Here is a 13,610-nt window from a genome sequence, read left to right as displayed (position 1 = left end):
CTTTATGTAAATTCCTTGAGTTTTTGTTTCATTTCCATGAGAAGTTTTGTGCAAGATGTATTTGAAATATCCACCCCTCAGTTATCAATAACTGCTTGTCCAATGCAGGGTTGCCATGGTACGGAGCCTGTCCCAAGAAGCACAGGACGGGATGTCAGGATATCAGAGTATTCACACATGAACAGATACACGCACAGACACTACAGGCAAGTTAGAGTCATCAGTTAACCTGAAAGACATCTTTGGACCATAGGCGGAAATTGCAGCAGCTGGAAGAAACCACTGTATGCACGTGGAACGTACAAATTTCCACGCAGACAGAGCTGGATTCGTACCCACAGTCCAGGAGCTGTAAGGTACTAGTGTTACCTGCTGCAATACATCCAATTATGAAAAAGATCAGAGAGAGGGCCCAAGTTCATTTTTCCCCAATTAGAAAGAGAACATTTATTACATAGAAGGCAGAAATCTGAAACAGATCACACTGCACATGTAACAGAAGTAAAGGTTAAAGAATGCTATAGCAACCTCACAGAAATTAGAGCTGGAAACCTCATTGCAGTGTATTGAAAAGCGGGAGTGCTGAAATGACGCAAATATCAAATCTGTCAGTCAGTCCCTTGCAATGAGTGAATAGAATTACATTTTGAACACGTGCCCCAGCTTTCCCAGTTCTCAGGGATTGCTTTAGGTGCATATTAGGTCCATTTCAATACACTATTTGCGCCAACAAACCGGCATTGTTCACTTTCATTTCACCAGGAAAAGGTTACCCTGAATCCAGTGTGGAAATGGGACCAATAACACTCAAAGTGTCGTGTGCTCTACTCCTTTGAAAAATGATTTTCAAGGAGACAGGATTCTACACAAGAATTGGAAATTAGTGACACGCTCAAGTTTTATATAATGGACCATACAGAACTAAGTTCACATGATACACAGTAGACTGAACACATGTAAATAGATTAATGTATTTTCGTTTCAGTAACATAGCTGAGAAAAGACTAGACTTGTTACCCACGATGGCACAATGTTGCTGCCTGTAGCTGAGTTTTCAGAAAACATAACTTACACATGTACCTTATATTTAAAGTAAAGTAACCAGGGGATATGAAACAACAGCTACTCTCTTAAAGCAAATGCTGTGAACATATCCTGACACTAAATTGTCGGTTCATCCATCTCCATTACTAACTACACACGCAACAATATGGACCACCAGATATATATTACATCATATTGGAAAAAAGTTTTCCAATACATTTTCTTACTGTTAATGCACATTTGTGACACATTAACTATCCCAACAAATAATTTTCACTCCTTAAAGATAATACTCATTACAATATATCACTTTCACAGCTTATGATAACATGAAAACCTGCCTGCACAGATATAAAATCCTCAAAGACCATTTTCAGGTGCAAGTTTTTACCTAACTTTATAGTATGCGAGTATATTTTTAAGTATATTTTTCCACATGAACATAACTATAATTAGGTGTAATAGTACATTTACATATTTTGCCATATATCATATTAAGTTTTGATGCTCAGAATTACTGCCCTTGAAATATATCAACCAATATGTTTCAGTATATACAGGTTAACTGATAATATTGTGCATAGTGGTACTGCATTTTACTGTGAAAGAACCAATTACTTCTAGAAATATAACATTTATCAAAATTCAGTACACTGTGCATAAGACATAAGAAATCAGCTGTTTCCACAATTCCATAGCTTTCCCCCTTTAAGTTACAGAGAAAGGTGCAAAGGTTACTGTCAAAAATGATAACTTTCAATAATCTGAAATGATGTGGCACTGGCGAGGCTTCATATTAGAAGAATTTTCCAGCACATGTGATCATTAAAAATACTGTAAAAAGTGCACAGATTGTAGAAAATACCAGCCGTGTATATTCTATTAAAATGCTCCTGACAAACCAACTAAACACTGTCAAAGCTGCTACATTGTCACAGAATACAGAAAAATTGATTAATTTTGTGCAGCGATTACCTTGACAATACAGAAATCTCAAGGGAAAACGTCACACAATGAATTTTTATATTTACACAAATAAATATTTTAAAAGTGCAATGCAGCAAAACAAAAGTTCAACCATTTTTGGTGGAGTTCTTCTTAAAAAAAGAAAAAAAAAAAAATCCAAAACAGTCAGTCAGTGATGTTTTAAAGAATGGAAATCACCTTTTTGATCCATTACACCACAGAGTAAAATTTCCCACATAACACTATATTATAAAAAGTAGGCAAAAAAAACGTCGCCTTTACTTTGTCTAATAATTGCATTCAGAAATAAACCTGAAGACTCGCTCCACTTTAAGTAGACCTATATCCACTGACATTTGCTTTGTGAAAATAGACAACATGGAAACCGGCAAGAAACACAATTTTCTCTGGATCGCAACGTGAACATAAGGCTATTTGATATTTGCCCCAAAAGGCTGCACAGCATTCACCTGGAAGTCCAAAGAGGGAAGCCAGACCGCAGCAGAGATTTTAATGTTCAGTTCATGGCAGTGTATTACTGAGCTGGCAGCAGCAGATACTAGCGGCAGGAAACTCACAGTATCGGGCTCTCAACTCTCAACATTGGCTCACAAACCAACAACAAAGGCTCTGTCTGGATCAACAAGTGTCTCTGTTACAATGCATTACACATCTGCCGCATATGAAACAGCAGAAATGTTGCACGCTCGAAGTATCACATTATGTAGTGGACAAAACAGCTCCGATTCATTTTCGTATCTGGACCAGAAATTTAAAAAATATAATTTTAAGCAGCATCTTTTACAGTCTAGCTGACCGCTACACAGTATTTTCCCCACATTACATCCTTCATTCTTTAGTAGCACTTCCTATCTGACCACCTGAGCTGCCCCCTGTCCCCAAAGAGCTGGACATGTCATTGAGAAAAGCAAGGGGAGGCAGGCCCTGATGGAGCAGAGGGCTCAGCGTCTTGCTGAAAGCCTTGTTTAGGAGATTCGTCTTGGGCATGGCTTGGAGAGAAGGGAGGAGCTTGGAGAAGCTTGGAGGCTGGAGAGAGTACAGACCTGCCATGCTGAAGGATGCAGGGATGGTGCAGGGGCCCAGGCTGGCATGGGACTGGGGGCAAGAGGTGGCTTTCTGGAATCCTGTGCTCCCAGAGGAAGAAGGTGAGAAGGAAGGAAGTGAGAGAGGGGGGCAGGCAGGGGAAGGCTGGTGGCTGCTGGGGTTGCTGGATGCATTTCGCAACATTGGGCGGTGGTGTGGACGCCTCTTCTCCTGAGCTTTTGACTCTACACAGGGACATAGACACACTTTCTGCATTAGAAAGGGGGACATAGCAGGGCAGGGAAGGAGGGAGGAGCCAACAAATCAACATACTGCCAACCAAAACAGTAATGACTGTGTGTCTGGATGGATGACAATGACATCATTCCCACCATCTCAGATGTGTACATCCCATGTATAAATATTTAAAACAAGTCAATTTCAGGAAAGAATACAACAATTCATGAATGTGCCCTGTAGAAGATGCAGAAAATTCACTTAATATTTCCTAATGATTAAAACCAACATGGACACAGTGTACACTAACAAAGACATTTTGATATGGAGTAGTAACTATGACTACAATTTACACCTGGTTTGACTGCATCTTTGTACTGCAAGGTGTTCCTAACCAAGGGTTTTTTTGCATGAATCTGCGATACACTGTAAAATCAAATATTATGCTATGAGCATCTGTAATTCTTGCTAAAGGTAATCAATTTTCAGTGCAATGAACTGAGTAACTTTTCATCCCAATTCATTTATGGACATATTTTCTCAGAGGCAGTCTTGGCTCTCATCATGATCTTGAAGTGGCCCATGGCCTATTCAACAAGTAAATATGGATAAGTCAACTGGAAAATCTGTACAAATGCACACAAAGGCTCATATTTTATGAAGTGGTGTTACTGCAGACTGTAAGAACACAACATGGCACCACCACCAATCCCTAATGTGTGTTATGAAAGGGTACGCTCGATAGAGTGTACTAGCAAGCCCACAATTTCTCCCGTTGCCCATAGCACAGAAACCTGGCCAGCTTACCTCGTGCTGGTCCCAGGGCCCGGTGGCTACCCCTAGGGGGGCAGGAAGTCGTGACCACAGGGCCCGACGCTCGCAGGGCCTGGCTGCAGCCAAAGGTGAAGCTGGGGGAACTCTTGAGCTGTGGAGAGGTCTGCTGGCTGCTGCTGCTACCACTTGTGGTCCCATTGCTATTGCTCCGAGAACGATTCAGTGCCGTCTCCGAGGCAGAGCTGGTCATACCCCTGGAACACAAAGCATTATGGTCACACCCACATTCACATCTAGAGTAGGTAACATCAGCCCTGGAAGGTGGCTGTCTGGAAGTTTAAGAAAATACATTTTGATTAGACCTAATGTAGTCCTTCATTATATTATGCAAATACTTGAATAAAGCAATTAAAATTAAAATAAAAATTAAGAGTAAAAGTGAAACCCAGCATATACTAAAGTTGAGGACCAGTGCTGACCATTCTTGTTATAAGATGCATGATCTTAGGTGCAGCAAGAGGCCTGACCATTTTTATCTGCTTATTTTTACTCTGCCCCAGTATCACTTGCACAACACATGCCCACTAGGATCAAAATGCTGGAAGTATAAACAAAAAAAAATGAATGCTTAAGATTATGGCGACTTGAGGGAACCAGACAGTGGAGCTTTTTGCAAAGCTGAAAGAAGTAGGTACATGGAGAATCCTTTAGCAGGAGGCTTTGTGCTGTTCTTCTTCATATTGGAATTCATTCCTTTGCTGTTTCTCACGTGCTTCAGCATCCAGGCTCGCAGATTGGAAAGACAGCTGTGTTCCGACAGGATAAGGCGAGTCCAGGGGTTACACTCCGCCATGTCCAGAGCTGCCACGGCAACAGCCCTGCCCACCTGAAACACAGTAACCTGTTACATGTCCAAATTCACAGACGTTTCTTCCGCTTTTTTGCAAGCAACACTGCTGTGCATCTGACAGAAAAGTACCTTACCTGTTCAAAGATTTCTGGTGTGTATTTTGGAGGGAAGGCGGGGGGTGGTGGAGGGGTTGCTCGGCCATTATCGTGGCAAGCTGGAGGAATAGTGTTCACAGAGCGTCCAGTATTATAGTTACACTCAAGCGTATAGCTAAAAGAAAAGACAAAATACACATTTCAGGATACAGACTTCTCATTAATGATGACGACATCATAGTTCCTCTTGAGAAGAGAAACTTAAAAGCAGGACTTCAGAGGGTAATAGATCAAGATAGAAAATTGGTATTTTTGCCAAGCGCTGCTCCGTATAGCGGATAATATTCCGTACCTATGAATAAGCCCAATGGCTTTGTGGATTGCCACACGACCACTTCCTTCTTTAGACTGGCCATCCCGCTTATCTTTGGCATACATGTTCTTCTCAGAGAAATTGCAACCCAGGAAGTCAAAATGTGCTGAGTTCACAGATATCAGCTTTGGATACAGCAAGTTCTCAACCTTAATTTGATTCCAAAACAAATAAACATTACAGAATAGGAATCAGTTATGACAAATAGGACCCCCTTGCAAAACCCCCAAAATGAGTAGAGACCTTTTCTCATAGTTGATTAGACTGCTAGTGAAGAACAAATTACAAGATCTGTCTTATAACAGTAAAAACAATATAAGCAAAGAATACATTGGTAAAAAAGGTGGTGTCTTCATTTAAGGCACACACATTAGAAGAGATATCATACTTGCTCATTTTCCTCAGACAGACAATTGCCATACATGAAGCAGCCCCTCTTGGAGGCGTGCCCATGAAGGTCCACGTAGTAGGCAATTCCACTCTCCTGCGGGGGAATGCACTCTGCAGGCGCCATGAACTCGGAAGGAGGAGATGTTTTTAGCCCCTCGTTTTCTTCGCAGTGGCCATCAACACCCCAGCTGTCCTCACAGTCGAGGTCTGCCCTCTCCGAGTCCTCTGCGCTCCACAGCTTGACGTCCTCCTCAGTCAGCATGGGAATCTCCAAATGACTGGAGCTCTCAATAGGAGGAAAGAGCTCCCCGTCGCACCCCTCCTCATTTCTCAGGTTGTTACTCCTCTCAATCTCCGACATAGAGACCTCAGGTGGATGCAGGCAGTTGGTGTTGGAATGGTTAGAAGATTTTGTGCTCAGTAAGTTGGAGGAAAGAGGAGAGGCAAAAGTCCTCCAATCTGGACAGCCTTGCCCAACACGATTTTGCAGGTGATGATACAGTAGAACAGCTTTGGCACCATATATTGACGGGTGTAGTTCAAAACTAGGATTGAGGTATTGGCGGTTAAGGTTCACTCCCCTGGAATCGGTTCTGATAAGAATGAAACACAACGAACTACCATTAGCTCAATGTGAACAGCAGGAATTGATAGAAATTAAGGAGTGCTACAAACTCTGTAAACAAGTCTTAGATGTCTTTAGTTACATCATGGCAACTTAAAATATTAGACATTACTTCACAGATCTTCCAAAAACGTAGCATGGACACATTACCTATAGTGTCCACGCACAACTCCATCAGGATTAAGCATTGGGATCAGCTTGAAGACAAACATCTTCCTTAACATTTGTGCACGAGGATCATCCTGCTTCAGGATGAAATTGAGGAAACCATTGAACACAAAGCTGGATGGTGTTTCCCCTGGGTGAACCCGACTGCTGAGGAAAAATACCTTTGGGAAAAAAAAAGAAGTCCATCATGAATACAGGCATTGGGGAGGGGGGTATTCAGCTGACTAATGCAATAATAATAATAATAATAATAATAATAATACTATTATTATTAACAACAACAACAACAACACTAATAGATGCTATCACATAATTTAACCACTTATCCTAAGGCAGGGTTGCAGTGTTCTAGAGTCTGTCTCAGAAGCACACAGCTAGGCAGGGTACACCCTGGATGAGATGCCAACCCATCACAAGGCTACTGTACATAATCACACACAAAATATGGACAATTGAGAGTCACCAATTAACTTGAAAGACACCTCTGGACAATGGAAGAAAACCAGAGTTGCTGAACGAAACGTGTAAACATGCAAAATCCACACAGGCCGAGTAAGGATCAAAGATATGTGAAATCGCACAGAGCTGGAACCAGTGCTACCTGCTGCACCACCATGCCTCCCTATGCCATACAGTCCCAACCCTTATGTTAATAAAGGTGGGGGCAGTACATACTCTTTTGCCCATGAACTTGTGAGAGCGAGGTGTGCAGTTGTCAGGGAATAGCTTGTCTAGCCTGGGCTCTCTCTCTTCCATCATTCCATGGCACGAACTGACGGTGATGAGATCTACTCTGTGGCCATCAAGAGAGTAGCAGAGCAGCTCACGGTGGTAATACACAGAATCCACAGGACTATGGGGAGAGAATCCACATTTCATTCAAGGGTCTACTACAACCCCAATTCAAAAAAAGTTGGGACACTATGAAAAATGCTAATAAAACAAAAAGGGAGTAATTTGTAAATTTACTTTGACTTGTATTCACACAAAAATAGCATAAAGACAAGGTATATTGTGTTTTACCTAATCAACTATATTGTTTTTTGAGGATATACATTTATTCTGAAATTGAATCCCGCAACACGTTCCAAAAAAGTTGGGACAGGGGTAGTTTAGGACTAATAATGTGTTGAAATAAGGTGATGCAAAACAGGTGATGCAATCGTGTTACAGTAGATAAGGAGCCTCCAAAAAAGGCCTAGTCCTTCAAGAAGAAGGGTGGGTTGTGTCACTGAATAATCCAGCACTTTGACAGCAATGCTCCCCAAAGACAAATCGGTAGGATTTTGGACATTTCACGCTCTACCGTGTTAAAAATATAATGAAAAGATTCAAGGTATCTGGTTAAAATTTGGTGTGCAAATGCGTGTGATCGCCAATCGTTCAGGCGTCACTGTGTTAAAAACAGTCATGCGTCTGTAACGGATATCATGACATGGGCTCAGGAATACTGCGGTAAACCTTTGTCAACACCATTCACCGCTGCATCCACAGACGCAAGTTAAGGCTTTACTATGCAAAGCAAAAGCCATACATCAGCACTGTCTGGAAGCGCCGCTGACCTCTCTGGGCTTGGTCTCATCTGAGATTGACAGTAGCACAGTTGAATTGTGTTCTGTGGTCCGATAAATCAACATTTCAAACTGTTTGTGGAACAAACAGCTGTCATGTTTTCCAGGTCAAATAGGAAAAGGATCATCCAAGCTGTTATCAGCATCAGGTCCAAAATCCAATGTCTGTCATGGTATGGGGGATGCGTCAGTGCCCATGGCATGGGTAACTTGCACGTCTGTGAGGGCATCATTAATGCAGAATGATATGTACAAATTTTGGACCAACATATATGCTCCACCCAGACGCCATCTTTTCCAGGGACGTCCCTGCACTTTACAGCAGGACGAAGCTTTGCAACCACATTCTGCCTGAATTACAAGTACACGGCTGCATAAGCAGAGTGTGCAGGTACTAGACTGGCTGCCCATAATGGATGAACAGGAAGAAAATTCCACTTGCTAAACTTAGTGTCTTCAGTGTTCAAATGCTTAATAAGCATTATTAAAAGACATGGTGATGTTACACAATGCTAAGCTCCCAACTGTCTTACCTTTTTGGGAACATGTTGCAGACATCAATATCAGAAAAAAATGTGCATCTTCAAAAAACACTGTAGTTCATTAGGTAAAACCAGAAATACATTGTCTTTACTGTTTAGGTTTGAATACAAGTCAAAGTAAATTTACTAATCACTTTTTGTTTTTATTAGCATTTTCCATACGGTCATAACTTTTCTGGAACTGGGGTTGTAGTTTTATACCAGAACAGCATTTTATTTCATTTTACACAAATGAATTTAAATCCTACCTATTTGGGCCAATGTGCATGGAGTTGACAAACTTCTGATCTAACTGTAGTAACATATCTTGGCATTCAGCATAGGAAAAAGGGTAGCAGAAAGCAAAATATGTTGTAGTACTACGAACTTCCAAGAAGCGATGGCAGAAAGAAAGAATGAACTGGTTGTCCACCATCTGTTTTTAAAAAAAAATAAATAAATAAATAAAAATGAATCAGCTTGGTAAGTAATTTTCTGTAACATCACATCATCATATATAGTTTACCTTTTACATTCTTCTTACAATAATCAAACAATTGATTTCACTAGTGCCTCCAGAATGTTGTATACTTCTATCACTTGCATCCTTAGGCTGGAGAGGGATGCATGCACAGTCATTTATATCAGTTGATTGACAATTAGTCAATACCCTTATTTATAGAATTATTCATGAAACAACACAGCACATACTTTCAATGTTTAGACTGCTGAAGGAGCAACTGTCTTCACAAGCAAAATGTGGCGTTCACAAACTCACCTCAAACGTTGGCCGATCACGTACCCTCTCCCACCGTGTCTTGACAGGCAAAGTTTTTACCAAAGGGGCCATTCCCTGGGAATACAGCTTGCTCTGCTTGTTCATATTCATGACATTGATTTTAATCAGTTTTCCAGGAGTTGCTCCTCGGACACTGAAGTAGAACCAGGACCTTTAAATAAAAAAAAATACAAAGTTAACCGTAATAAATTCCTACATGTTAAACAGATTAAAATAAAATACTGTATATTTTTGTAAGAGGCGCAATACTTTTCTAAATGCTACCTTGCATTGCCTATTTTATGCACATCCAACACTATGAAGCTTACCAAAGTGCAGGTAAAGTACACAATTTGCAAAGAATAAGAACTTTGTACTTGCACCAGCCATGATCAAACTGTATTTGGACAACTCTGAAAGTAATCAAGGGGTGCAGGGATGCAGCGGGTTTGGCCCGTGCCTGCTCTCTGGTGGGTTTGGGGTTCGAGTCCCGCCTGGGGTGCCTCGTAGCGGACTGGCGTCCCGTCCCGGGTGCGTCCCCTTCCCCTCCGGCCTCGCGCCCCGTGTTGTCGGGTTAGGCTCCGGCTCGCCGCGACCCCACTTGGGACAAGCGCTTTCAGTCAACGTGTGTGTGTGAAAGTAGCCATTAGGTGAATTTTCAGCCACCCCAAAAACTAAAACGACGCTACCTTTATTCAGTATACGCACAGAAATACACGGAAAGTGCGACACTGTAACATAAAGGGTGAGACAACTAGAAAATGTGCCTAAATAAAGAACATGGAGAAAATTTCTCTTTCATTTAATGTGTTCATTTAAAGATTACATTCTCATCAGTTTACCTGTTCCCATTTTCAAATTCAGTCTCCGCACAATCAGGTTTCGTCCAGACATTGAACTCATAATCTGGGGAGGAGAGCGGCCCCGCCGGTGGCCCCACCGGTGGCCCTGCCGATCCCCCCGCCGATCCCCCCGTTACAGCCGTGCCACTTCCGGCCGATTCCGCATCTGGCTCATTGCATTCCACCCTCACAACGTGGCCCAAGTTGCCAGAGTCAAATTTGGAGCTGAAAATCAAGCTCCCAAACCGGAACTCCATGTTTTCACACTGCGCAGGTTGTTTCTCGAAATATTCATTTCCTGTCCCTTAGGAAGGAGCTCACGCCAACCTCGCCGGTGGCTGTAAAGGTAAAGAAAAGACAAGACTCTAATTAGCAAAACCTTGACAGGCTATACTATAGTATTATTCAATCATGTCAGGACAACGCAGCGAGTCAACGTGAAGCAACTGGTAGCTTCTGTTTTGATTGATTCTGTCTTTTTTTTTTTTTTTTCGCACTTACCAGTTCCACGGTGACTCCTTTCGTCGGTGCTGATTTTTTGCAAAGGAATCTTTCGCATTGTAACCTGTTACAAAAACAGAACAACTAAGTACCCTGAACACATGATTCTCAAGGAAAATACATGATTCACAGGCTAACAGTAGGTGACTTCTTCTTGTGTTCGGGAAACGCAGCATGGTGGAACGAGTATCGAGTCGACGCAAAAAATGCTCTAGTAGAAAAACAGTAAATGTACTAAGACTTAAGAGGGAAGGTTTAAACGTCGACGAGTGTAAACAAAGAGGCCAGTTTAATAATGTGTGTGGGAAAAGCAGTTAACTGTCTAGATGTCAATGGATGCCATGCCAAATTCCATCAGACTTACCCGTTAGAAACGTAGCACGCAAAGTACTAGAAAAGACATGGAACAATAAGCAATTACTTGGAGGAAGGCGGTTGCCGGGGAACTACAACACCCGCCGGCCGACGTCGCTTCTTGATGCTTCAACCACCTGCCAAGGAAGGAGACACTCTGACTGACTGACTGACTGGGAAGCGTTAGCTGACACAGCTAGATCAACGGAATCATCATCATGGATATAACGTTGATACCCTCTACCCCGTAGACCAGTATTAATATTACCAGTCCAGTATGTTTCGCCAACAAAAAAGCGGAAATACGAGGAGGTGTGAACTCGGGGTTGCTAGTAGTAGTAGTATTAAATTTCAGACGCACGAGCTAAAAAACCACACATCAAACCAGACACTAGCAAAATTCAATGACTCTCATGTAGCTAACAGAATAATACAGCAATGAAACCCTAGAGATTACGCATAAGCGATCAGAAAATTAAAGAAAGCGTTTTAATATTTCTGCCAATCTTTCCTGCTTTCTTTCTTCGTTGTTATCACCAAGCGGCTCTTTAAAACCCAAACAAATCCACTAGGTTGGTCGTCTCCGCGGAGCGACAACAAGCAGCCTCCTCATTGGCCCATTTGTGGCCACTGCACGACTGAAATTCAAACGAGGATTTCATTGGCTGTTTTTGTTTTGCTACGGCGCACTTTTAGGATAAACCGTGCGTCTTTTTACAGCTTGTAAATCGAACGCACTTTCTGAACAAAACGTCATTCGAACCGTTTGATGCTTATTCGAAAGAAGTGTGGATCGCGACGTTTAATTAAGTCTTTATTTTCTGTTTTTACAACACAGTTCTTAAACGTGCAAAATATTATACTATAGTCTAGTACTTAGAAGCATTATTTATTACAGATACATTATATTAGATATATTACAGATACATTAAAGTTGGTTGCTTTAGAGAAAATAGTTCGGCCTTCCATTTAACGTTTTCTGAAGGTTTTACGCGTTGGCAATTGCATTGGTGTCCAGTGCGTGAGATTAATTAGGGTCAGGGTTCGGATGAATTAGAGACTAGCAGATGTGTTATTCAGTGACTGCAGACGCTGGACCTGAAAATGCCTAGGCCAGGGCAGTTATTAACAGATAGGATTTCCTTTAGTTTTGTGACAAGAGGATTCACAGAATTATAAGTAAAATATTGAGTAGAATAGCGTTTCTCCTGCTGGGACACAAGTTTCACTGTGAACTGTAGGCAACTGACGTAATGTCGCCAGTGTAACAAGCCAGGCGAAAAATAACTGGTCTGCGTATTTCTTGTGTGCAGGTGTATAATTTTCTAATTCAACAATTTAAAGAAGAGGAAAACGTTATTCATGGAGGATGCGGGCATCGATCCCGCTACCTCTCGCATGCTAAGCGAGCGCTCTACCATTTGAGCTAATCCCCCTCTTGTGGTTCTTTTTTTAGAAAAATACATCAATACTTGCTACTATACAATTACTGTTATAATTTTTATCACAGATTTACACTTTCTTATTATTATCATTATTATTGTTATTATTATTCAATGATAATGTGGACTTTCGATGATGGGTGTTAAAAAGATTCTTAAAATTTTAAGAATAAACAATAATTTCGGTGTAATTAAATATATTTACATCACGTGTCTTGGGCATTCAGAAAAACATAAATGAAAAAAGTTTATTAAAACAACACGAGTAAGTGCAAAAGGAAGTCCTTCGAGCCGGATTCGAACCAGCGACCTAAGGATCACTTCGCAGTACCTCTACAGTCCTCCGCTCTACCAACTGAGCTATCGAAGGCTTCGGTGGGGTGTTTGCTTTTTATCCCATTTAACTCTTACGAATATCACGTGATTGTTTTAAAGCATTTTGTACAATGTTTGCTCGTCTCCAGGAGCAGTGACTTACACAATAAAAACATGCCGAAGTAAAAGTCCTAGGAATAGCATTGCACAGAAATCAAAATTTACATAACTGCAGGTTTTATTTCATTATATTAGAAAGACTCGGTAGTGATCGGTTTTTACAAAATCTAAGAACTCGAACGACGTCTGTACAGGCTTTTTCCATTACATTTGTATTCCATGTGGTGGCGCAGTGGGTTGGACCACGGTCCTGCTCTCTGGTGGGTCTGGGGTTCGAGTCCAGCTTGGGGTGCCTTGCGATGGACTGGCGTCCCGTCCTGGGTGTGTCCCCTTCCTCTCTAGCCTTACGCCCTGTGTTGCCGGGTAGGCTCCGTGACCCCATATGGGACAAGCATTTCTGAAAATGTGTGTATTTACGAACAGATTTCCATTGCCGGGCGTTCAGAGCCCAGTGTAAAACGGGTTACTTTCATGGAGAGGAGGCTTCACTGTCCAGCCTTTTCCCTTGACACAACATGCATTCTTCTCAGTACTTTCAGGACAGAAGCTCACCCCATGATATCACAATCCATCTAACCATCCATTTTCAATAACTACTTG

At 41.7% G+C, this 13,610-nt stretch overlaps 1 protein-coding gene and 2 non-coding genes across 3 annotated transcripts; all 3 read right to left on the bottom strand.

Moving 5' to 3' along the window:
- Positions 1-1,130: 1,130 nt before the first annotated feature.
- On the bottom strand, positions 1,131-11,702 carry agbl5 (AGBL carboxypeptidase 5). The gene is made up of 13 exons (XM_018743793.2): positions 11,144-11,702; positions 10,780-10,843; positions 10,279-10,616; positions 9,437-9,608; positions 8,928-9,094; positions 7,242-7,419; positions 6,549-6,727; positions 5,772-6,366; positions 5,363-5,532; positions 5,050-5,185; positions 4,761-4,951; positions 4,099-4,319; positions 1,131-3,299 (listed from the first exon to the last, which is right to left on the bottom strand). Exons 3-13 carry the CDS (start codon positions 10,533-10,535, stop codon positions 2,860-2,862), a joined length of 2,706 nt encoding a protein of 901 aa, XP_018599309.1. The 5' UTR covers positions 10,536-10,616; positions 10,780-10,843; positions 11,144-11,702; the 3' UTR covers positions 1,131-2,859.
- Positions 11,703-12,496: 794 nt separating this feature from the next.
- trnaa-agc (transfer RNA alanine (anticodon AGC)) lies at positions 12,497-12,569 on the bottom strand. The gene has a single exon. It is a non-coding gene; the product is annotated as a tRNA-Ala (tRNA).
- Positions 12,570-12,857: 288 nt separating this feature from the next.
- On the bottom strand, positions 12,858-12,945 carry trnay-gua (transfer RNA tyrosine (anticodon GUA)). The gene is given in 2 exon segments: positions 12,858-12,893; positions 12,909-12,945. It is a non-coding gene; the product is annotated as a tRNA-Tyr (tRNA).
- Positions 12,946-13,610: the final 665 nt, after the last annotated feature.

Source organism: Scleropages formosus, chromosome 1, assembly GCF_900964775.1.
Source record: "Scleropages formosus chromosome 1, fSclFor1.1, whole genome shotgun sequence".
Taxonomy (NCBI): domain Eukaryota; kingdom Metazoa; phylum Chordata; class Actinopteri; order Osteoglossiformes; family Osteoglossidae; genus Scleropages; species Scleropages formosus.
The sequence above is the reverse complement of the archived record's forward strand: the minus strand, read 5'-3'. Positions and strand labels throughout refer to the sequence as shown.